Source organism: Manis javanica, chromosome Y, assembly GCF_040802235.1.
Source record: "Manis javanica isolate MJ-LG chromosome Y, MJ_LKY, whole genome shotgun sequence".
Lineage (NCBI taxonomy): Eukaryota > Metazoa > Chordata > Mammalia > Pholidota > Manidae > Manis > Manis javanica.
Window position 1 is genome coordinate 2147280 of NC_133175.1, and position 27110 is coordinate 2174389.

A 27110-nucleotide genomic window follows, 5' to 3' on the forward strand; every position below is an offset into this window, starting at 1 on the left:
CAAAGTATTCATCATCATACACAGATTTTAATTGTCTCTTTCACTGTGTTACATTTGCACTGAGGGTGCAAAAATCAGTGGTGGGTAAAACTGCTGGTGCCTAAGCCCCAAACTAAGGCAGGAGCAATGAAACTGTGTGCTAGTAATCAGTATCTTGGCCATTCCCACACCCATAGTACAAAAAAATGCCAGTTTTATTTTTTGTTTCATCAAAGATACTCTTATTTCTATTAAATCTTTATCATTGATTAATTGTACTTATTCTGTGTAACAAAATGGTAAGTAGTAATAAGCACTCGGCATATTGATGACTACCTTAAAATGATTTGTGAGGCTGAGTTCTGAGCTGAACTAGCTTTTTTCATAGAACACTATTTTGACTTGAAAAAATGATGGACTGACTATGGTTATTCAGACTTGGGGATCTGGCAGACATTTTCTCAAATGAACAATGTGAGCCTGTCATTTCAAGTAAAACTACTGGTAGTATTTGTTGTCCAAGGTAACAATTACAGTTTTTGAATAAAAACTAAAATTTTTGAAAACTTCTCTGCCACTATGAGTTTGACAGCTTCCTAGTACTTAACTCTCATAATAAGATAGATGGGTCTATTAATGAATGTAGTTTTTTTACACCGTATATTGAAGTGTGTCAACATTTGGGAGCTCTGTATTATCTCAGTGAAATAATATTTTCTCTTTTACCAATGTATAATGTCACCTGTGCATGATTTTGTAACATCTATCAAAAGTACAACATAAAACTGTATTTTAATACTGACAGAGTACAAAAAGTCCACATTGCTACCCACCTTTAAGAAACTACCACTTACCTAGTTTGGGTGTAGTGTCAGAAGTTACCTACAATTATCTGGAAAGGCTAGTTATTTGAAAGACTTCCCTTCTTTCCAACTACAAATCTGTATGAAGCCAGATTTTCTTCATATACTCCAACCAAAACAACATTATCATGATAGATTAAATGCAGAAGCAGATAAGAGAACCCAGCTGTCTATATTCAGCCATACATCAGAGATTTGCACAAGTGTAAAACAATGCCACTTGTCTCAATTTTTGTACCATGTACCATTTATAAATTTTCAATTGTAGTAAACCATGAGACCCTGGAAGTCTTAATTTCACAGAATGAGCTAATCTATGTTATCCCAAGTAATGAAGGACTCCTTTTTGTTTACTACTTATATAGTCACTATAGCAGGGTCAGAACAGCGTCTGTGTCCACTAAAACTGACTTAAGGTAGCTAAAGTGCTGTAAAACTAAAATTATGCTAATATCTTTATGACATTCAAGACATGACACTTAAATTGTTGGTCTTTTAGGATGCTCTTTAGACCTGTACCTTAAAGTATAGGCTACATGGTATAGACACCCAAGTTTTTTTTATTAAGGTATCATTAATATATACTCTTATGAAGGTTTCATGTGAAAAACAATGTGGTTACTACATTCACCCATTTTATCAAGTCCCCCCTATACCCCATTGCAGTCACTGTCCATTAGTGAAGTAAGATGCCACAGAGTCACTACTTTAAGACACCTGAAGTTTTAATTGCTAAAGAAATACAGAATAGTCATTTGGATGATATGTGTTAAACTGAAAGCTGTTGAATCACTTAATTGCAACTGACTCTTAAAATAATTTAATTGACAAGAAGGACTCTAGAGAATGTAGCATCTAGTCTGTTTTGGTACTTAAATGATCCCAGAGAGATAGTTGTCTCTAGGTAGAATATATTTGACACATTATATACACACAACACACATTTTTTAAGGAAATTTTCATACAATCTTCTGATAACCTGTCCTAAATTACCAACGTTGATATCTGAAGTGCTCCCACCATAATTGTTGTGATCTTTCCTATAGTTAGTGATAAATTTTATTTTTACCTGTAAGATCATCCATTTATGTTGGTGTTTTGTGTATCTTTGTATATAAAGCATACTGTTCACATTCTTTATTTCAGATACTTTTCCAAATGCTGACCCTGCATCTGTGCCTCATGGAGCACAGTGATGTCAGTGATATCCAGTGATGTCAGATCCCTTTGGGAAGCCGTCTTTGCTTGGTTTTGAATCCTGCCTCCCTGTTTTGCCTTGTGTCCCTTGGCATCCAGTTGGTGCAGCATGTGGTGCTTCTTGTCATATTCATGGTACTATGAGACCTGGGCCAGATGGCTATATTGCTTCATCTCCATTAGCTTCTCATCATGTACCTCAGAATATGTAAGATTCAGCAGTATGAAGCATTCTTAACACTGCCATTTTTCTTGCTGTTCTGGTTTTTAAAAATTGTTTTATGTTAGTGTTTGAATTAGGTGGTGAGAGTGGTTACTATTATATTTGTCTTTAAAATTGTTTTATCTTCTGGTTTAAAATAGTACTTTAAAATAAAGGAGTATTACTCTGGGTGTGTTAAGGAAATTGAGCCACATACTGAGCATACTTCATTGTATTCAACTGTTTTCCTTTCAGCAGGCTTGTCAACTTTGTATTAGCTGATGGTACCAACTGACAAGAAGAATAAATCACATGAACTATATCCTTGGTTCAGATATTACATACCATATTAAACCATGAAAAGTGCAACAACTGCTTTTTTATGAAACCAAGAGCATTTTGCTTCTGGGTAACTAGCAGTATTGAATTATTTCTTAATTGTCTGAACTGAGTTGTGTTCTGTGATAACCATTTCAAAGGCACATGGTGCTGTGCTTTAGATTTATCCCATATGCTCTGTTTAATTCTGGATTTGTGTAAGTGTTTTACGGCACACTACTGAATTGGTGTTCTTTGCAGTTAGCAGTGAATAAAATTAGCATTTAAAATTGCTAAAATTAGTGTGATTTTCTTTTCAGTTTTTCCTGGCAGCAAAGATAATAGACATTTGATTGTTCCAGTATGTTTTCTTCCACTTGTACTTTGGTTGCAAAACAACAAATTTATGGCAAGAATTGATGGAACCAGTTGAAATGTTATTCAATCGTAAGATACTGCAATGCTTGTACTATGATATCTGGTTGTTTTCCCTTGAGAATGTTTCTTTTTAGGTTGCATTTTTTTACGTCTGTTTACTTCATTCTTGAACTTTGATCTAGACTTACTTTTTCATTGTACTGTACTTCCAGCTGTTGTTATATCTTTCAGTTTTTGTTTTTAGACTTGTATCTCTCCAGGCCTGCCTTGTCTCTGACTTTGTGAGATGTATTTCATCAGTCTTTCTGCCTTCTCCCTTTCATCTACCTAAAGACCACAGATTCTTCTGAGTCAGTTCTCTGAGGACTAATTGAGCATGAATGCTTTGCAGTTTCTCACCTGACAGACATCTATTTAAAGTGTATTCTTTGGTTGCCACAAAAGTTATTTATATTGTCTTAATAAAGTCTTTATATTAAGATCATTAATGCTTGTCCTTTCCAACCTTGAGTTATACCCCAGGCAAAAAATATTTGAGGCTTTGGGAGTTGAGGTGCTATAACAGCTGAAAGAACTGGACTGGAATCAATTTCAAAAAAGGTGTCATATCTTCAATGTGCTGTTCTCGAGATGAATGATATTAATGAGTTCCAAATCAGTGACCTAGTTAAGGCTTGTGCTTCATGAGACACGGAACTGCTTGTGTTTTGTTTTTGCATCCTTGATCTTGAATCCTTGTTGTACCAGTATGTGACAACTTTAGTAAAGAAAGATGGAAGGCAGTGAGTGTACTGGCTTCATAACAATTTGTCTATTAGTGTTTTAGCTTCTCTGCTAATCTCCTGTTTTATACAGGTACAAATTGTTTTATGTTTTAAGGGAAGATTTACTTTAGTCAAGCTTCAAACATGGAGCAGTCTCTTTCTAACATTTTCTATGCTAATGTTTCTGAAATACACATGATTTTCAACAAGTGAATTGTCCTGTACCTTGAACTGTCAGTGATTCACTAAATTAGCTTCTAAGGGGTGTTTTAGAGGGTTGTAGTCTTGTCTTGAGAACGTGGGCCTGGAAACTGGTTTTAAGACAAGCACACTTGTCTTAGGCTTCCACTTGGTTTGTTTTTATTTTTAAACTTGTAGGACTGTGGTCTGTTACTATAATGCAATTTGATGAGATGCTTGTTAAATTAAAAACCAGGGATCAGTGGTGTCTACTAGATCAGCTTAATTGTTACTGTCACCCGTGTTGAAGTCCCCAATATTTATGGTCTGTTTAAATCATACAAATACAGTCTACACTTGTTTATGTATTACAGTCTTCTCAGAGAAATAGTCAAGGAGTATACACTGATCCTTTTATTGTTTTGGGGATAGGGAAGATGGAGGTGACCTGTTGTCTTGCCAGTGGGTTTCAGCCCTGGGCAGGTTTGCTGTGGATTCAGTGTGACCAAAGAAATTGACAGCAAAACGTTCTCTGGGGTGAAAGGGTTTATTACCCGCCTTGTTCTCTGGTGGTAGGTCGAGCACTAGCATCTCTGCCTCCACTCAGGGCACTGGGCCAAGCTCTCTATATAACGCAATTATAGCTTACTGCCTAAAGGTGTGGAAGCAGCAGCCCAGCAACAGGCCAGGTACATCATCAGGTGGTTTGAATACTAAAAAAATTAAGCATAAGATTTTAGAGAGGGTGACATGGAATGTCTATAGGTAAGTACCTTGTTCATGTATCTTGGGGGTTAAGGCAACCCTATACTGTAGGCAGGTATTGGTAAATTCTGTAATTCTCAAGAATATTCACTAGATACATGTAGAAATTAAATTTTTTGAATCCATGACATTTATTTGTAGTTAAAACTATTTGAAGTGAGCAAACCATTTTAGGCTTACTGCTTCATTGTGTTTTCTAATCACCACCACTCTGAGTTCACTTTTCTTCTAATGTTGCCAGACTAGAGTTTAGAGCTTGGAAACCAAGAAATCCTTTACTGTTGAACAGCTTTTTGTTTTTTATTTATTTTAACTCTTTCCTGGTAGGTGGCTCTTGCCACTGACTAAACCTTTTGTGAAAATGGAGTGATCTCAACAATATTAAACTGAATAAATTCTTATGAATTCAGGCCAGTCAATAAAAATGTTAAGATCTATTTTAGCCAGATATTACTGATTAACAATATTGATTTATTGGTGTTAAGTGAGTGGTCAGTCCTTGTACCCAATCAACAGGCAGATCTTTTCTTGGAGACCTTTTGGCTTTTTCAAACTCTGTAATACAAGCTTTTCACATTGTTTACAGAATTATAGAAAAATTTCTGTCCTAGTAATAGGGTAGTAAAGTTTTAGACTTAAAAAAAAAACTAATGTGTTTTGCAACACCATGGATGAATATAGAGGGTATTATGCTCAGTTAAATAAGCCAGGTAGAGGAAGACAAATACCACAGGATTTCACTTACTTGTGGAGTATAACAACAAAGCAAAACAGAAGAAACAAAATACCAGTAGGCTCATTGACACCAAGAAGGGACTAATGGTTACCAAAGGGGGAAGGGGTTGAGGAGCATGGGGGTGTGGCTGGAGGAAGGGGACCAAGGGGCACAATGGTTCACAGTCATAATATAGGTTGGTCACAGGAACAGTACTACAGCATGGAGAATACAATTAATGATTCTGTAATGTCTTCCAGTGTTGACCAATAGCGATTGCACTAGAGGGGGATGAGGACTTGATAACATGGGTAAATGTTGAGCCACTGTGTTGTGTATTTGAAACTAACGTAAGATTGTATGTCAGTGATAATTTAATAAACAAAAAAAACTAATGTTTTGTTTCTTTGTTGGTATATTGCCTGATCAAAGTGATGATTTTTATCCTGATAAATTTCAGTTATGTAAGATGAGTAAGTTCTAGAGATCTGCTGTGCGACTTTGTGTCTGTATATAACAATACTGTATTACACTTCAAAATCTGTTAAGAGGGTAGCTCTCATGATAATTGTTCCTACCACAATAGAAATAAAATGTTCTATCACATGTGTAGCCCTACCAAAAAGAACTCCACCATTTTATAATCAGATGTTTTGCTTGTTTCTACATGTGAACTTTGTTTCAATTTTCTTTCATTCCTTTAGCTCTGCTGAAGTAGTTTCAGCTACCCAGAGTGTTTTCCTCCTAGTTGTTTTGAAGCATAATGTAGATTTGGCTTTTGTTAACCTAGTTCTTTTCCTTTGCTCACTGCTTATTTTCCAGTGTTTTATTTTGAAAAAATGTAAACATAATAGGAAGTTGTAATAATTGTGCAATGAGCATCTGTATACCGACCACCTAGATTCTACAGTTAACATTTACTATACCTGCCTTATAAATCCTTATTTTTGATGCATTACAAAGAAAATTGCAAACTTAAGTACAGTTCACCCTTAAATATTTCAGCATGCATCTTGTTAACTAGAAGGCAGTGTTAAAAGGGTCTTTTTTTTTTTTTTGCTCCTGTAAAGTTTCCATGCAGTGCAATGCATGAATAAGTGTTTGATGCACTGAATGTTGACAAATGACACATCTGTGAACCCAAGCTCTTATCAAGGTAACATTTTCATGACTCAAGAAAATTCTGCCATGCTCCTTCTCAATCCCTGCTTCCGTGATCCCCACCCCTGTTCAACCACTGTTCTTCTGATATTTCCCCCATCATAGATTAGATTCTATTTTTCACAGTGTATGTAAATGAATCAGAGTATGTGTTCATTTGTATAAGGCTTCTTTCAGCATAACGTATTTGGAATTCCATCAATGTTGTGTCAGTATTTCCCTTTTATTACTGAGCAGCATTCATTGTAAAGATATGCCATTGTTTGTCCATTCTGTTGATGGACACCTGGGACATTTCCAGTTTTTAGATATGAATAAAACTGAACCTTTTTGTACAAGTCTTTATTAGCAATTGTTTTCATTCCTCTTGGAATGTAACTGCTTGGTCTTTATGTTAGGTGTATGTTTAGTTTTGTAAGGAACTGAAGAATATTCTTCTAAAGTGGTTGTGCCAGTTTACACTCCCACCAGCAATGTATGAGAGTTCCACTTTTCATCCTGGTCAAGATTTGGTGGTGTCAGTTTTTTTTGGTTTTAGCAGTTCTGGTGGGTGTGTAGTAAGTGATATCTTGTTATGGTTTTAATTTGCATTTCCCTGATTGTGTTTAGCATTTCTTCACTTGTTTATTTGCTAGTTATATATATTCCCTTTTGAAGTGTGTTCAAATTGTGTTCTATTATTGAGTTATAGGAGTTATTTGTATATGTTGGTTGCAGAGCTTTTTCAGATATTAATTTTTAATTGTCCTGAATTATCTAACCAATATATAAATGTTACATACCCAATCATGCTTAAAAGAAATTAGGCCAGGACTTGGAAGTAAGTTATTTGACCGAAAGGGAAATAAGCTATTCTGGTATGCTAACCAGTGCTCTGGTGGCCTAAAAGTTAATATTGATTAGTAAAATAAAAGACAGTAAAACTTAAGGAATCTAAATTAATGAGGGGAAAGCTAATTGCTGAAAAGTCTATTACTACAAAATCTTAAAAAGAAAAGTCAACTGATATTTGAGGAAATATTGCCCAAATGTGCCCAAATTATACTAGTTTAATAATGATCAGCTTGATCCAGTTTACATGTGTTCTCAGATTCAAAATGTTCTGTATAACATGTGTCATATTTGGGGTACTCTCGTAAGAAATTTCAGGAGAAGGCCTGTAAGTTTTCTCCATGTTGTAAGCTATAGCTTTATGGCTGTATTGGTCCTGTCATCATCATCTCCAAGTTCTTTATAAATGCTTATTAAATCAATGCTTAAATATTCAATAGTCACAGCTTGGTTTAATGGGAAACACAGGTTAGAATGATACTATTTTCAATCATCTATTTTTCCAAATATATTGGAATGGGGAGGTCTCCTTTACGTGTTTCTGCTGTTTCAATGATAGTGTAAAATGCATTGTTTGTAAGTGTTTATTAATAATAGGTGACTATAAATGATTACATTGGAAAAGGAACAAAACACCTTAATCTGAGCAGCCATACATTTCAGGGGAAAAAATGAAATGCTCTATTTCTGTTTATACTGAAGCTAAAAATGCACAAAATATTTTTATTGAACAAGATACTTTGAACACATTTAAGGATGACACTGAATTTGCACTTCTTACGGAAAGTATTTAAAGTTATAGTTACTCAAGGAGGTTTTAGTTTTCAAAATGGTATTCTGCAAAGCCAAAGTGTGATTTACACAAATACATTTGAAAGTTTCCATGTTCATGGTTAAGCTCAGGAGATACAATTTTAACCTTAAGTTTGATGCAAACATTTTCTGTATGGTGATTTGTGATTGAGGCCTCCAGCTAGGCTAAGAAAGTGAATGAAACACCACTGGTTTTCTACTGTTCTTTATCGTCTATCAAATGTCACCTCCAAACTATGTTGTTTGTTTCAAATAGGAAGAAACTCTTCATCCTCAACTTCAACCCTGTTGAGAAATATTTGAAACAATCCTGTGAAAAGTTTAAATACTGATATTTTCTTGAATACTACCACGGTGCACATTCTTATAAGAAGAACAAAATTCTTTCACTTGAGAAGGGTGTGTTTGTTTATCCTTGTCTGAATTAAAATTTCCTTGAAAAAGTCTTTGTGTTTAGGTTGAAATAAGAGACATACAGCTTTACTTTTACTATCCTAAAAGAGTAATTTGAACAGTAAAAATTTTTTAAATGAATGATTTGTCAAGTTGGATTGCCTTTAACATTAAAACCACAGACTAATTAATGTGTTAACCCTTTGGGATTCAAGGTTTCCTCATGAACTGATATAACATTCATTTTAAGTGCCTTTGGTTACATTGGTCCGATCAGACACTTGAGAATTCTGCTTCTCTTGACCAAGTATACTAAATACAGCTACCACTCTGCTTATTGGACTACAGGCTACATTGCTTTAGCCATTTAAATTGATCACTTAATATGTGTTGTAAAAGGAAATCCTACAAGGTGTGACCACAAAGTGGTCAAGCTGTACTTTCATGTGACTAAATCTTATACAGGAAATACCTAGTCCAAACATGTGATTTTCAAATGACCTGAAAATTCAGCTGCTGCCATCGTCCTACTAGAGCAGCAGCCTACTTCTGCTACCAAAGACTCCTGAGTCCAAAACTCTCCCTTCCATTTTTCTTTGACAGCTGGGCTTTTCTTCCTGCTGGAGTCTATAGTTACACAGTGTCATATCTTATGGATCAAATAAGCTTTGGGTTGCCAATTCTGGGTTTGTTTACAATGTAAGCCTTTGAAACTGGGAATGTGTTTTACTGTTTAAACAGATGTTTCAAGGGTTTACTCGGTCTTTCCCAAATCAGTGGAGGCTCTATACGTAAACACCATGTTCTCTCATGTGTCCTCCTTGGGAGGCTATAAACTTACGCTAGTAAGGCTCCCACATTTCAAGCATGTTTGATACTAGCTAAATCCCAGAATGCAAAGAGGAACAAGGACTCTTAGGGGTGTTGGAAATTTTTGTATTGTGATTTTTGTGGTGATCCCAGGAATATATATAACTGAAAATTCACTGAATTATACCCTTTTAATGGGTAAAGGTAATTGTAACCAGTAAGTTAAATAAGTTGATTTCTCAGTATTAAGTTGAGAAAAAAAGGACTGGATGTCTCACTGTTTTATAGTTGTGACTATCAAAATGCCTTTTGTGTATTATCACTTGAGCCAGAAAAAAGAACTCATTTCGATCACCCAAATTTTTACCTAATATGGATCTAAAATTACTTTCGAGCATTTCTAGAAATTTAATATTATAAGATGATGATTTTCTACCATGGAGGATATTCAGAGGTTATTTTGTGGATTTTGAAAGTCCTCGCAAAAGCAGAAGTCCATGGTGATTTGACTAAGGCCAGAATTTGAATATGGGTACAGCTTCAGGTAAACTGCTCTGAAGAACAACGTTCATTTGGGAATGTTTATGAAAATAATCAGTCTCATTTATACTCTCACTTCATGTGTTTATTTCAAATATGTGAGGTTAAAATACGACACCAGATGCAGAATCTAGATTGCTCTCATACCAACCAATTTTCCCTTTTGTTTCCTCTCATAGAGTTTTGGCAAATTCATTTATTAGATAAAATTTGGAGAAATCAATCCAGTAATTGCTCAAATGTACATATTTAGAAAAGCCAGTCAATATTGCATAGTTTAAAATGTAATCGTATTATGTGTCTGATGTGTTAACTAAGGAATATGTGATCACTAGGGGAGAACTTGCTATGATACGAAATTCAACCTAAATATTTACAATTCATAGCTAGTTTTTATATACTGTTACACTTCTGGGTTTTGTTGAGGGGGATAATGATGTTGATAATGTTCTAATCAGAAACATTTTTTCCCCTGCATCTCACTTGGTCAGCTAAAATGTTTGACAATTTGGTGGCCTTATGTTTTAAAGTGCCTATCCATACTTGTCCTTACTTTGAAAGCTTTTCTGTTTCTTTACTACCACCACATAAGTACCTCAAGTTCACCCACAAACATCCAAAGCCTCTTTTTTATCTTATATTCCATAGGTTAGTTTTAAAGGTTGAGTAAGACCAGAGAACTGCCAAGAGGGTTTCTAGGTTGGAAGGCAACCAGTGGCAGTGAGTATTTTGGGAATATAATGAACTTTGTGGGAAAAGACATAAAATGGCCCAGCCTTTCTTGAATGTATGTGCAAGTGGTTGGCCACTTGATGCTAAAATAAAAGTCACACTGCCATACACTCATTCAAGTGCCACTACGGGCAATGCCTTTGTATGTGTGTGTGCATGTGCTGAGGTAAAGCTCCTGGGATGTTAGGTTGCCCTGAAAACTGCTCATAGATAAGGTCAAAGGGCAAAATATGCTGCAAATTGGTGAAAATGACCTTCACACTGCAGGCCATTCTTACCTCTTCATTTCATCTTTTTTGGCTTTGCAAGGTTTTTTGGAATTGTAACGTCTTTGACAGTAAGTGATGAGGGTAAGGCAGATGTGCAACAATCATGGATTTATGAAGGTTGATTATAATGGTCAAAAGTTGCAGGCACATTCTGTTATTACATAAATTGCGTTTCATTTGTGTAATAGAACGCTTCTACAGAGCTTTCACAAGGTAAGAAAACTACCTTTTGGTATAAGGGCATTTCACTTACCTTTATATTTAAACATAATTATTGATATGTTCATGTGTCAAATACCATAAGCACTGATGGTATAGCTTCAGAAAAAGACCACAACTTACGGACAATAAATGAAAACATACAAATCCACTCTAGAGTGGGAATAAAACAAATATAATGAGCTTGAAAATCCTGGAACATGGAGGAGCCCAGATGGTGGTGACATGAGTAGGGCAGTGGAAATCTCTGCCCAAAACCATACATATTTTTGAAAATACAAAAAATACAGCTATTCTTAAAAGAGGCACCAGAGGATACAGTACAACAGCCAGGCTACATCTACATCTGTGAGAACTTGGCATCTCATGAAGCGGGTAAGATACAAGCTGCGGCCTGGTGGGACCTGAACGCTTCCTCAACCCCAGCTCCCCGGTGGGAGGAGAGGAGTCAGAGTGGGAAGGGAGTAGAAGCCCAGGACTGCTAAATAACCAGCCCTAGTAATCCACACCTGGAGCACAGACACACATTGAATGGTGCGCTGCATACTAGGGAAACGGAAAAGTAAAATCTGCGAGTGGGTCCCTGCAGCCGGCTCCCCTGGGATAAAAGTAAAGCAAGTGATTTTTGAAAGTCTTAAAGGGACAGGGGCCTCACAGATGGACAGAACTGTCATGGCACACCTGGGAATCCTGAGGAACTACAGGCACCCCAGCCCCCTGGGAGGCAATGCAGCCCTGAAGCCCCTCACAGCAAAAGCAGCCTGCTGTTCATTCCCCCTCTGGCATGGCCCTGCCACAGCAGCTGAGCAGCCTGAGAGCAGGGAGCAGCCACCCAGGCCAGTCCCAGGGCTGCCAGTGGTGAGCATCTTCTCGGCACAGAGGCACAAAGGGGTGCCATTCTGGCAGGAGAGCACACTTGGTGCGCCTCCTCTCCCCGCAGGGCTCTGGGATACCCAGAGGGCTGCTCCCAGTGTGTGGGGAAGTTGTAGTGTTTAAGAACAAAAACTCAAGATGGCCAGTTATACCTAGAAACCACAAGTTGACAATTTTTGGAGTCTGTTCAGTGAACCAGAATGGGCAGCATAGAGCACTGGAGAGCAACAGAGATAGGCAGGTTAGTTTGCTTTATCTGATAGCTGGTGGGGACTGCAGACCACATCCTTCAGCCGTGTGGGGAAATGGTGTGAGATCCTGAGGAAGGTCAGGAATCTGTGTGGCAGCAACCTGTGTAGCAGAGTGGCACCTGGTGCTTCAAGGAAGCAAGGGTGAAAAGCAAAGCCAAAGGGCTCAGCACCCGACTGCACCTCCGCTGATTAGGGGCAAACACCCTTTCAGTTGGTGGTGAAATGGACTTAGTGTTTATAGGTATAAAAAGGCAAATAATAGAATTAATAATATAAGAACAAAAATTAAGAATGTGGCTATAAAAGACAGTGAAAATAAGAGGAGTTTCACTCTCCTTTCTTGGGGGGTGGGGGGGCGTGCGGTAAGGGAATCATATTCTATGTCACCTCCAAGAGCAAGGCAATTACAAATTTCTTCCTGAGTTCCAGAACAGATGATAGGGGCTTGACTTAGAGCGGAGTTGTAACTTGTTCTTCCTGTACATAACCCCATTTATTCATGAGCAGGTCACAAGCCTCTCCCCAAGTTTCAAGTACATCCTCTGAAGAGTCTAAACGTTTAGAGTTCGGGGAGCAGATGCTGGATATGCAGTGCAGAGAGCTGGAACACGCTAGAGGGCATTCATTGCTCTGAGAAGCACCCTGGGCCTCACCTAATTCTACCTCACTGAGATTCATTTCACTCTGAGAACAGGCCTCTGCTTTCCCTTTCTCCTTCTGAGAATATCTGATGTTCTGCCACATACAGCGCCGCTGAACAATCCATCAGAAATTGTGTACATTGGTTCTGAACTGGGTCCGGACATATGACCATTAAACATGGAGAACAGGAGACCCAGTTTCTTGAGAGGAGGACCCATGAAGGAGCGCTTGCTCAGTGACTCAGCTTTTGACTTCCCTTGAGTACCACTGACTCTTGGCATGGTTCTGATGAGAGGTGGCCCGTGGCAGGCCTTTTCTTGCAGCTTAAGTTGAACGACATCTTGGATTTGGCCCGCGCCCCACCACTATCATTGGTATCATCCCTCTGAGAGAGTTCAGTGTTGCCCCCGTGGGTGTTTCCTATTTCCTAAGAGGTCAAGCACTTCATATCGAAAGCTGGGGAAGTCCTGTTTTAATTCGTAGGGCAGGAGAGAACACACATTATGTTAAGAAACTTGGTCAAATTTTGTTCAAAATAGGCACATTTAGTATCCTTTGGAATGTTCCAGATTTTGCCTAATACCAAACCATAAAGTACAGAGCTACCAGAAAATCTCACATTATTCCATCACACAAAAAAATATCAATAACTGTAGGCAGGGCTGGCCATTGAAGGAATTGTGCAATTGGTAAAGTTGATTTCAGATGCTCACATCTGCAGAAATGTTGCAAAACTTGTACAGTGAATACCCAATACCCTCCTAGACTCACAATCGTTAACATTTTGTCACATGAACACTTTGTCTCTAGTGTGTGCACACACATATATACACATTATTTTTGCAGAATTAAGAGTAAGTTGCAGAAATCATGACACTTCATCCCTTGTATATGCTAAGAACAAGGATGTCCTGTTACATAACCATTGCCTAGCAATTGCTACTGATCCTAACATCACACTAACATCTTACTATGTTGATAGATAGTAACCACAGTACAGCGGGTGAGGATTTAATAATATGGATAACAAACCACTGTGTTGTACATTTGAAACCAACATAAGATTGTATATCAACAATATTTGAGTTAAAAAAGGTCACCAACACATATGCTTCCTAATGATGCCATAGGAAGGGAACACCACGATCTGGTAAGTATCCCTGCCAAAAAAGCCACCTGCTTTTGTGAATAAAGTTTGATTGGCACACAGCCACACTCATTATTTTACAAATTGTCTATGCCAGCTTTCCTATAGAGCTTAGTGGCTGTAACAAAGACCGTATGGCCCACAGAGTGTAAAATGTTTACCATCAGGCCCATACAGAAAAAAATTGCTGACCCCGTTTTCAAGGAAACACAGAAAATAGTAATGTGTTAAATGATGCCACAGTATGTAATACGCCAATACAGATCATTTGAAGTTCTACCTGACCAATTGGTTTCTGTAACAAATAAATGATAAGAAAAGAAAAGAGGAGAAATTGTCAGATTAAAAGAGACTTAAGACATTTCAAGCAAAAGCAATTTGTGGATCTTGTTTAGAGTACGTAAAAAAGATAATGAAAATTGGGAAAATCTGAACACTGAGTAGGTAGGCATTAAGGAATTATTAAGGGGTTTCTTGGTGTGAAAATGCTATTAGGGTTACATTATTAAGAATCCTTATCTCTAAAACTGTCACATTTATAGAAATTCTGTACCTAGGATTTGCTTGAGAATGATCTAGTAGGGGCAGGGATTGGACAGAGTGGAAAGAAGGTTGGCCACAAGACGGTAACTCTTTAAACTGGGTGATGTGTACATCATATTATTCTCTGTTCTCCCTACTTTTGTGTATGTGTGACATTTCTGTAAGTTAATAAAATGACCAAACCAAGACTGAAAAATCCTGCAGATAAAAGTTCCCCTTTCAAATTTCTATGTAAAGAGTGAGCTAGCCCATCCTTCACACTTGCAGGAAGGAAAAAAATTTGTCTTGAAAATAAAAAAGCATAACAAAAAGCAGCATCTTGTTTCTATGCGATCTCTTTTAAACACCTCCTCTTTCTTTTCAATTTTTTCTGCACTGCCTACTGATTCTCTGCTTTCGGTTTTCTTTCCTTTATCCCAAGTGTGTCTTTCTCTATTCTCATTTCTTCTTCCTTCCTTTTAAAAGCCTTCTCTTTCTCATAGCGCTCCTTCTGCCCCTGGCGTTCTTCCTCTTGCCGCTTCAGCCTCTCTCTTTCCCTCAGTATGCGCTCTTGATCTCGTTCATAAACCCGTTCCCTATCCCTGTAGTCTCTACTACTCTCATCTGCATGAAAAGCAAATCTGAGAATGTACCCTCACAGATCTTCTAATCCCAAATGCAGGAACACTCATTCTGACCTGGCAACTATAAATGAGCATGCACTTTTGGAGCACAGTGAAAACACCGTATGTTTTGAAAAACAGTAACAAAACCCAAAAGTCATTCACCCATATTAAGATACTAGAATATTTGAAATATTTCCTTCTCAATGACCCCCTACCCTGTGTAAAACAGAGTATCTTCATTCATGTACAAGTCCAGGACATAGCACTAAAACTAGTATCTAGAAACATGGAAACAAATGTACCAAAGAGCCCTCTACTAATGACCTTTTAAGCTTTTCATCTTTAAGTTGGCCATCAGAATCCTTGGGCAGTGTACAACTTTGCCCGCTGGCTCTTTCATCATTCAGATTCTCTTTGTCCAGTTTCTTGGCTTTTTCTCTTTTGTCCAATTCTTTTTCATCTCCTTTTTCTGATGTCTTAAGCAGCTTAAAGAAAAACAAATTTTTTATTTTGAAGGGTGGAACACTCTCGACTCCACCAAAGAGAACAGTATACTAAATACTCTAAATTTAGGCTACTGAAGGCCTTTATCTGTGCAGGTACTCAAACTTTCAGGTGAACAACTAGTGCACAAGAGCAGTAGTTCACTAAAAGGACGCTGCTAATGTGAAAGTGTTACCCACTCAAATGAAGTGGTTTAATCACTTTGTGGCAATAGGATCAAGACTCCTCTGGCTTGAAGTGTGCTAACCTTTAAGTGAACCAAGGGACACTTCCAAGTATGCCTTCTGTACCAAACCAACATGTTTCTATAACTTGAGGCAAAAATACGCCACAAATTTAAAAGGGTGGGCAGGTTACTACTCTGAGATTGTTTGTATGTTGTACTTGAAATGACAAATACCTTGTCACCAAAGGAGTGATCCATTGCAAGAATAATTCTGCCTTGAGCCTGAGAGTAACATACTTATGATGGCACAGCTGTATTATTAGAGGTGAACAGCAACAATTACTTGGCATTTGGTTTAAAAATTCAAATACCTCAACAACTGAACAGTGAAGTCCCATCAGTACTGAGCAGGAACTCTATATTCAGTGTCATACAGATATTACAAAATGAAATTCCAAAGTAAATATGGTTTACAAAGTCCAAATTGCTAAGAAAAATTTTCTCACTCCACTGCTCTAAATCTCTCTAGAACACCCCCAAGTGCTGGATATTCAGAGAAATTCTTAGGCAAAATCAAAGCATATCATGTCTCAGAGTGAAGGCTTCATACATACATAGGCTCATCTCAGGGTGAAGGCTTCACATGAGTCACCAAGCAAAAGGCAAAGCACACAAGAGTTAAGCACGAGGTGTTTGAGTAGAGCCACTGCAAATGACGAGTCCAACACTAAAAAAGCACCATTGTAAGGTGAGGCTACCGTGTGCAGGTTTCACTGGAAGTGTTCTTATTTCTGTAATGAACATCTTTGTTAGAAGCCAAGATGTTCATTACGCTAATAAGAACATTAATGAACATCTGTAGCATGGCTGGCTCTACCTTCTGTCTTGCTGATGGTTAGGAATAGCAAGTCAGGTCACTTGTGGCACGGCAGACAGAGCGACTGCTAGAAAGAATTAAATGGGAACCTCCGCACCCTGCCACCAACGAGTCCTGGAGAGCCTTGGGGAACCCTAGCCACATAAACTATATTCTGAGAAGGTAGGAGACCCTGTTACCATCTCTGTGGCACTTTTTCATTTTTTGACATACTAGGTCTTAGTACTTCCCCAGGAAATTTATTGGAGCAAGAGCTGCCTAAGCCATGCCCTTAGAAGGGAAGCAGTAAGGCTGGGAGCTTTCTACAAGTTTTTCCCTTCCTACGTGCAATGCATTATTCAGAGTCTGCTGCTCACAGATTCCCAGGTAGATGCAAGAAGATAGTGTGGGGAATCGTGAGAGGAGAAAGCAGGGAATGCAGGATATTTATCCCTAGTATTCCCACAGGGCAGCTAGTTATGATAGGCGCTTAAACAGAAGACAAAGAGCTGTGTATGCATGGTTGTCCTCTAGCTGTCTATTGGTGAAGCTTTTGGGTACACAGCACATCAGGAAGTCGTCTGGGCTTTCTCTCAATTAAAAATTTGTAACAGCTCAGCTTTTAAGAAGACTCAAGTCAGTCAGAATGGGTTTTCTACGGGTAAGACTACCATCAACACCAAAAGGGTTTTTTACTAAGACCTGGGTGTGAGGCATGATAGCAGGTGCTCTGTATCATGTACTTGGTCCTTACATTTTTCTGATTCACAGCTTGTAACAGAACCTGTGTACCTGAAGACAGTGGAAAACAAACAGATGAGGCAACTTCATGTATCAACTGTGAAGGAAAAGCTGAATAAAAACACATAATTCATGCCAGCCAGCCCTAAGCCTCTATTTATGAAGAACAGAGAACAATAATCCAAAAAGTGAGTATTTTCAATGGTAAAAATAATGCAGATCTGCACTTAATATCTGAACTACTTAATCCTTTAAAATTATCTTTAACTAAAAAAAAGAATGTTATAGGAAAGATTTCTATTGGTTTACTCCCCCCTCCCCAAAAGACAAAACCAAAACCAAAACACTATTTACACCAATACAACGTGCATACGTATTTAAAGAAGTAAATACATGCAATTTTCAGCAACATGCATTCAGTTTAAGTTATTTTCATACCTTAATCTTTGGTCCATCATTTAAATCGTCCCATTCTGAAACTCAATCTTCCTTAACTTTTCTCTATCTTTCCTTTTTTGTTTCTCTTCTTCTTTCCAGTTCATCCTCTCTTCTTCTCTTTGTCTTTCTCTTTCTATTATTAATAATACTTATCAACCCCTAGAAAGGATTCCATTTTCTGACATTCCCTGCCAACCACCAAGTTGGGTAAATAAGACCCCTCAACAGAAAGTTCGTGGCTATACTGTCAAACAGATGTCTTACCGTATTCTAATTCAATTGTGAAGGTTTAAAATACTTTTGAAAAAGTGAAGAAATTCATATGAAAACAGTAGAACAATATTGCAAAAGAGAAATTCCCAGTGTCAGTGAGAGTTAAGTGCAAAAGACATTCTATTTTTTTTAGATGGCACTATAAATTTGTTCAACTGGGAAGAAACTGGAAGAAGGGACTAAAATACCCTTTTGACACCTATTTTCATTTCTGGAAATTTATTGTAATATTAGACATAGGCTTATACTATGCATTCATTAATAAAAACCAAGTTTTAGAATAATATTTATTTCATTTTTTCAATATTCTGAACAATGCTATTTAGCCTCAGAGCTAGCGTTTTGAAAACACACTTCCTTTGGATGAATTCCTAGTAGTACAAATCCTGCGTCAGAGGCTATGCTTATGTTTAGAGCTGATACATTAGCAGCACTGTTTTAGAAACCAACATCCAAACTAGAATTTCTTAAGAGGTTTTCAATTTTGCAGTACCTAATTTCATTTTTTTGATATTTTCAAGTCAAAAAAATTTTTTAGGAATGTTTCTTATTACTAGAAAACACCAATTGATGTTCAAAGGCTTACCAAAATCTAAAGGTCCCATGAGTCACTTAACTTTTTACACTTATGTTCATTTGTGTGGCACTAAATAAAGGTCACAGAGAATTTCTCCCCTCTTATGAATGCACTCTCATAATCCTGTGAGGCAGGTATTATCATTCTCATTTTACAGTAGAAGAAACACAGTTTCAAAGAACTTAGTGCCTTCGCTGTCGCCACACAGGTAGGATGGAAGTGGAGGTCACACAGGTATTCTGAGGAAAAAGAATGCTTTAATTCCACCTGCCCACTTAACTATTCTCTATTTTTTGCTTCAATTTCCTCTAGCAGTGTCTCTGGAGTAGATGTTATTTTTTCATTATCTGCAACACAACTTTCCAAAAATGTTCTATATTCTGGACCTAAATAATTGTTTTAAGTAAACAAAATAAGAAATATTACCTAGGATATTTATCAAAGGTGGTCATTTTCTACTTCACTGAAGATTGAAAACCAACCTAACCACACCCACAAGATAAACCTTTTAGAGCTTTACTGGTCACTTACTCTCAGAACTCCTGATATCCACTAAGGGAGTGTGGGGCTAACATGGAGTAAGGGTAAATGAGACACCGCACATTAAAACAGAACTTCCAGCATTGTTAGTTGGCTTTTAAAATGCACTGTTCCTACTAATCAGAGTCACACTTATGGGAGAACTGAAAGTCAGTTATGGGAGCTTCAGAGTGTACTATGTATAAGCATGTAGCAATTCCTGTATGGGTATATCTCAGTTTAAGTAAACTCAACATATGAAACTCAGTTGCTCAACAAAAAGATAAATTGGGGGTCTGTCCTAGCTGTGGCACAGGAGGTGATGTTAATTCCTGGAGTTCTTTCCTAGATACGTCTGACATCAGAAAGGGAAACAAATCCGAGTCACTCTATTGCTTATACTTGGGAGTTTCTATGCACTCTGGAGCGTGTTACTTGATGTGGTCTTCCAGGCATGAATCTGTGATACAACCAATAAGCAATGGTGTGTTGAGTCTTTTGTTTTCTCTACAAAATAACCATTATAGTAGTAAATAACAAAAATCAAACTAGATGATTCTAAAATAGCAGTGTGATATAAAAAATACTGCAGCTAAGTCCTTATCCAACATAACAAATTATGGAGGGCTCAGAATCTGGATCCAGTTTACCTTAAATGGCAATTATTAGTTTTTCAGTTCCTGTATTTCAGTTAAATGTAATTCCTAGGCATGCAGTTAACTGCATATTTAAAACATAGAAAATAGGATTGGCCACTTCATCTACTTTATGTTGTTACTTGAGTATAGAAAATTTTCTATCACAGTTCTCAATGGTAATTCCTCCTCTTTATAAAAATAATGGAAACCAGAAGTCAAAAATATTATCATAAAAATGGTAATAAAAGGCCTTAAGGAGTTGCTATATTTTGAAACATCTGAATTTTTCCACTGTGTTGTAATCAAAAGACCTAAGCTGATTTACTGCTCAATAGTCAGCAAGAGATTGCTTAATTGTGGAAGAATGAAATGCTACCAGCCAAAGAGAATGGAAATTATAGAGGAACCCCACCTCCATTCTAATAATTAAGCAAAGCTTTCATCAGTGAATTACATTTCTCATGAACTTTATTCCATGTTTCACTCTTTAAAATCCTGGAGTCCAATTAATTCCCACAAAGGTAATGTATTTTCAAAACCCAATGCAATAGCTTTACATAACTAGAACTATACTATACCATCATTGATAGTCCCAACTTTGGTAACTCTTTTCATCATCTTCTTTTTTGCAGCTTTTTGAAAAGGTGCAAATTCTACTATAGCAGGATATTCCTGACCTGTTTAGAAAAAATACCATACTTGCTGTAACAAAGAAAATATGAAAAGTGGATACAAGAGTCAACCCACTGTTTTTCAGGCCTCTTTGGTGGTGATCACCTTAATAGGACTTCCCCTCAGACATAAATAACACTCACATAATTAAAATCAACACATTACCAAAAGAAGCCCAAGTTCATACTGATAACATAATGAAAAGATATGGTAGGAAGTAAAATATTCATTTAAGTTCAACTTCTAAAGCATGATATTTGATACATAGGGGAAAAACTACAAATTAATTTTAATTTAAAAAATATATCAGAAATCTCTAGAATAGGCAAATCTATGGAGATAGAAAGTGGATTAGTGGGCTGCCTAGAGCGGGGAGTAGTGTTGGGGAAAATGAGGAGTGACAGCTAATAGGTATGGGGTTACTCTTTGGAATGACACATGTTCTTAAATTAGATTGTGGTGACAGTTGCACAACACTGCATATACTAAAAATACTGCACTGTACACTTTGAAAGAGTGAATTTTGTGGCATGTGAATTGTACCTCAATAAAACTGTTTTTAAAAAACACACCAGGAGCCACTAAAAACATGGGCAACAAAAATAGATAAATTGGACTATATCAAAACTAAAAACTTCTGTGCATCTAAGGACACAATCAACTGAGTGAAAAAAACCCTACAAAACAAGAGAAAATATTGGCGAATCACATATCTGATAAAGGTCAATATACAGAATATATAAAGAACTCCTAGAACAACAACAGAACACCTAGTTAAAAAAAGTTCAAAGGACCTTGAATAGATATTTTTCCAAATATAATATACAAGTAGCCAATAAGCATATGAAAAGGTGGTCATATGCTCAAGCATATGCAAAGAGTAAAATATTACTTCACTCATCATTAGGGAAGTGCAAATCAAAACCACAATGAGCTATCCCCTCCCACCCATCAGAATGTTTGCCATTGAAGGAAAAAAAGTAACAAGTGTTGGTGAGGAAATAGAGAAATTAGGGTAAATTAGAACCCTCGTGCATTACACTGTGTGGGAATGTAAAATGGTGCAGCTGCTCTAGAAAATAGTACGCTGCTTCCATACAAAATTAAAAACAATTTACCATATGACCTAGCAATTCCACTTTTGGGCAATGTTGAAAAGATGAACAGATATTTGTACACCCACACTCATATCACCATTATTCACAACAGCCAAGAGGTAGAAGCAACCCAAGTTTCCACTGATGGGTGAATCTACAAAATGTAGTATATACATACAATGGAATATTACTTAGCCTTAAAATGTAAATTCTAACACATGTACAAGATGGATCAACCTTGAAGACATTATGCTAAGTGAAATAAGCCAGTCCCATAAAGCAAAATACTATATGAGTCCACTTACATGAAGTACCTAGAATGGTCAACTTCACAGAGAGAGAATGGCGGTTCACAGGTAGAATGGTAGTTGTCAGGGGATGGGAGGAAGGGGAAATGGGAAGTTGTTGAATGGGTATAGTTTGTCTTGCAAGATGAAAAGGTTATAGAGATTGGTTATACAACAATGTGAAATATACTCACCACTACTAAACTGTACACTTAAAATAGTTAAGATGGTAATTGTGTATTTTACCACAATTTTCAAAAATGAAAATAAAAGGGAATGAGGTAATGACACATGCTATATAACATGGATGAAGCCTGAAAACATGCTAAGTAAATGGGGCAGTCACAAAAGGCCACACGTTGTATGATACAGCTTATATGAAATGCCCAGAATCCACAGCTAGATTAGGATCTACTGAAGCTGTAGGTGGAGGAAAGAAGGGGAGATGGATGCTAATGGATGTAGGATTCTTATTTGAGTGATGAAAACATTCTGGAATTATATAGTGGTGATGATGGCACAACTTTGTGAAAGCACTAAAAACCACTCAGTTGTATGATATGTGAGTTGTATCTCAATTTTTAAAAAGTGACTAGTGGAAAAAAATACACCAGATTGCTGCTTTAGAGTAATGTCATTCAAGATATGAAATGCTATGGTAAGATCATTGGCATACAGAATAAGTCACAATAAAATAACTAGAATTGACCAGAAGGTATCAGAAGGCACTCATGGAAGAAACAAGATTTTGGAAATTCTAGGGAATGCAGAATCAGATTAGCTTAATAACTGATATATGTGAGAAGGAATAGATAAACCAGAGTGAATCAGAAGAAAACAGTGGAAGATAACTGAAAAAACAAAAGTGAGGCCAAACTGTGGAGGATTCTGCCTAGCAAGCTAGCAAGGAGTTTGGATATTTTTCCCACAACTGTTATCTTTAATGAGTATTTCAAAAAGACTAATTTCATGGCAATTTAATGGACTGAATTACATAGAAATGGAAAAAATTCAAAATCCCCTAAGCTTAGATACAGTGGTTATTAAGCAATAGGTGATGACAATATAAAGTGAAAGTTTTGGTAAGCAAGGTATTTGGTAAACAAGATATTTGTTTGGGCAGTGCGATACGGGAGGTGGGAGGTTAAGACCAGAAATTAGAACCTTTCCACAAAGGGAAGCCTGGGCGCCTGCAAGTCTCGCGAGGTCCTGGCTGGGCCCAATGGAACATTATTTGTTTAATGTGAAGATTCATTATTTGTTTAATGTGAAGAGGTGATAGGGGAAAAAGTTAAACACATCTCAGATTACCAGGAAATCACTGTCTACTGGAAGAAAGTCTGAGTGGAGAAGTAGCTAGTTTGGGGGGCTTGGGAAGAGGATTAATAAAAGCTGGATAAACACAGCGGCAATCCTTCAACTTTTATTGACATGTTTCCTGACAAAGATTTCATTTTTACAAACTCTGAAGTGATACTGAAAAAAACAACAACAAAAAGACACATCATTCACCTATGATTGCAAAGCCAAAAGAAAAGTGGAAAACTGCCGGTCAGACGTTCTCTGGCTAAATGTTGTAAGTGGCAGATCATAAATAAAATGAGTTAGGCCATACCCTACAGATTCCTGGATACAAAGTGGGAGATCACCAGGTTCAGTGTTTTAATGAGGTACAACAAAATGTTAAACAGTATTGCACCTGGGAACTATTTGCTTCAAGGATTTGAATTAAGTTAATAAATGTTGGTCCTTGAACCAAGATGAGAAGTATTTATTTAAAATTTGTCATACAAGTTTAGAGAGTCATTTATCAGTATTATTGCTGAAGCTAGTAAACAGATCACCTAATCCAGGGCAAAAAAATTTGTCACAGAAGAGAAAAGAGCAGCAATTTCATTCAGTTGATCAAACTACAGAAATAGCAAGTTAATAAAAGTACTGGACGGCTTCCTATCTTACAAAAGATATGAAGGCATTAAAAAAACTGTGAAACACTGTAATGCAATGTTAAAACATATGAATGATAAACTCCCCTTCAGCTTCAAAGACACACCTTTATTGTCAAGGAATACATAACCGTCAAAGAGATCCCTGAACAAAATAATGTCCTAATGGTTTTTAAAGCTGATGTATGCTCTGGTGTACATAGGAGGATAAAGACAGCAGAGAGGAAAGCAATTATGTAAATGTGCTCGCAAGTATCTGGCTGAATTACAAGTAGGCATACATTAAAGAGACAGGCTGAAAAATCAAATGGAAAACGGGATAAAAAAGAATGGGAGAAACTATTTTTAATTTACCCCCTTCCCTCTTTTATTTATTTGTTTTACCTAGTATCATTAGGAATAAAACTCAAAGTAATCATGCTCGGGCAGAGGCTGAAGATGTTTCTGAAGGTGCTCCTTGGTCAAACTAGGAGGTAATCTCCTAATTACCACCTTAAAAATGTGTAAGAAAAAAAAATTAGTACAAAGCAATTTTCTGTCATACCTAAAAGAAATCACCACCCCTGAAGAAGTCTGGGCTTTAAAAGATGATGAGATAATTTATACAAACCTAGGACAAAATATTCTTTCAATGCTCAAAACAAGTCAAACGTAACAGTAACGTGGTTTTTAAAAACTCTTAGAAACAAGAACTGCACGGAGAAAGGAAAATTTAAGGTTCAGTTAACCCGAAGCCCCACAGTTCACTGGGTTTTTGCATTTTCTGTCGCTCATCTTTCAGTAAATACTAGTAGTGTTAAAAAATTAGTAGACCAAGCCTGGTCTTTTGAGGATGCCACGAGTTCTTGATTATTTCCCTACACCTCCAACACATCCGAAAACAAAATCCTTCCTCTCATTCAGCATAAAGAATTCAAAACTCTAAGGAATACCAAATCCCCTTACTGCTCCCGAAACAGGATGCACCCGATCTGGCCCCAGGCCATTAATCCCCCCACACTCCTCAGCTCGCCTCCATTAATACGCACACGAACCAGTCCCACCCGATGGCCCCTTCGCTGCCTGGTGATTCTCCCCAACTAACCTTCTAATTGCTCGTCCTCGCCACCCACTGCTTCCCCGGCCCATTGCCATCTCACAGCTGTGACCTAAACCTTCTCGTCTGGGATTCCCCCGTTTGCCTCACACCCACCCAGGCGCTTCCCCCATTTCGGGCAAGTGGATGGGACGGGGTGATGCGGTTCTCACCCAGGTGAAGGAACAAGAGGGGGAAGCTGGGTGGGAAAGAGGACAGCCCCACTCCCAACCACCCTCCACGGGTGGCGGACCTGGCCCGCCCTTTCCTGGGCCAACAGCCAGCCAAGAACCTTGCTCAGCGCCTCTTTCTCCTCCTCGTTTCGATCCTGCTTGTCTTCCCCTGTTGTGCTGTCCCCCGAAGCCCCTCCGCCGCTGCGTGTGGCCCGCGGGGGACGCGAGAGGGTTACTCGCTTCTCCTTAGGCCCGTGGTCCCTCTCCGCCTTCATTGCTACGGCTCTCTGCTCTCAACGCCCGCAGACGCGCCTAAATGTAGCTCGCGGCCCACTCGTGCGCCCCCTAGCAGCGCCCCTAGTTCTAAGCTGCGGCCAGTGTTCCATTGGGCCCGCCAGGACCTCGCGAGACTTGCAGGCGCCCAGGCTTCCCTCTGGGGAAAGGTTCTAGTTTCTGGTCCTAACCTCCCGCCTCCCGTATCGCACTGCCCAATGCGCTCGCGGCCCGGAGTCTCAGGGCCCGCTCTTCGGACGTCCTTAGTCACTCAGCCGTCCTGAGTAGGGTGACGCCTTCGCGAACCCCAAATCCCGGAACACAAAACGGTAACCCATTTCGGGCCCGGCATTCTGGAGTTGTAGATAACCTCCATTTGTAAGCAAATGGAATTCGGAATCTTGGAAGTTTAGTATTCTTCGGATCGAAAGATACGTTTTGCAGGCTTCGTTTTCCTCAGATAAACCGGATGTTTACCCAAAGCTTTGTCTCACCAGGGAAACAACTAGTACTTTTTATCGTTTGTGAAAATGCGCTTTCAGAAGCTTTAGAATTTCTTTTCCTTCTATGGATTACAAGTCACAGATTTTTTAGTTAACAGCTTTCACAGATACGTAAAGGGGTGATAATAACCGCATATGAGATTTGTTTTCATCACCCCTTTTTAAGTAAAAGCATTCTATCAAGGTAGTGATACCCCACAGGGAGGAGAAAATAAAACCTGACTTGGGTTTAGATGACATCACTCTCCTTCCTGCTTTAATAGGGCCAATTATACATTATTTAAAATAGCCCCAAACTTAACAATCCAAATGTGTCAATGGGCAAACGAATGAACAAAATGTGATATTCATAGAATTAAATACTACTCAGCAATTAAAATGAACTGATATGTCCTTCAATTAGTGCTGAGTGAAAGAATTCAGACACAAGGAGAATATATGCTGTGCAATGTTATTGTATGAAATTCTACAAAAGGTAAGAGTATGTTGATGGAAAGAAGATCAATGATTGCTAGGGGACCGGATGAGGAGAAGCAACTGACTGCAGAGAAGCTCCAGGGAACTTGCAGCCATGAAAATATTCTTATCATGATTATGATGGTGTTGCATGATTGCACACATTCATGTAAACTCATTGAGTTGTACACTTATAATTGGTGAGTAGAATTTTGTGTAAATTTATAGTTCAGTAAAACCCAGCCCCCCAATTTTATAAAATGCAAAATTTGAAAATATTACCTTAAATGATAGAGCATTTGTATTTCATTAACTCTAAGACACAATTGAATCTAAGGTCACCATTATTTTATATACCAAGAAAGAAACAAATGCTGCCAATTACACTATGACACACCATCAATTTCAAGATGCATCCTGTTATCAGAGGTGTTAATATGTGAAAAAACCATGTATTCGAATTAATTGAACATATTATTTCTGTGCTTTTGTATCATATGCAATTAAGGAAAAAGGAAGAGAAATGGGAGAGGAGGGCAAGTGACAAGTGGAGAGCTATAGATACACCCACAGGGTTAGTACCAAGTTAAGGATGCAATAGAAGCCCAAGGGAGAAGGGTGGCTCAGGGCCCCAGTCTCATTTGGTTGACAGCTAGAATGTATTATCCAGACTTTGTACTTTTCTCACCTTTATTGCCCAGCATATGCTTGAGTTCCTAATTCCTG

General features: G+C 37.9%; 1 protein-coding gene and 1 pseudogene across 1 annotated transcript in view; one reads left to right on the forward strand and one right to left on the reverse strand.

Moving 5' to 3' along the window:
* The window catches only part of LOC140847565 (UDP-N-acetylglucosamine transferase subunit ALG13-like), a 40029-nt gene extending 36418 nt beyond the window's left edge, over window positions 1-3611 (forward strand). Inside the window, exon 23 of the mRNA XM_073228269.1 lies at window positions 1989-3611. Within this exon, the coding sequence (XP_073084370.1) occupies window positions 1989-2038 (50 nt within the window). The 3' untranslated portion in view covers window positions 2039-3611. The remainder of the gene's footprint in view (window positions 1-1988) is intronic.
* Window positions 3612-14757: 11146 nt separating this feature from the next.
* On the reverse strand, window positions 14758-25427 carry LOC140847575 (regulator of nonsense transcripts 3B-like; annotated as a pseudogene).
* Between the last annotated feature and the right edge of the window lie 1683 nt (window positions 25428-27110).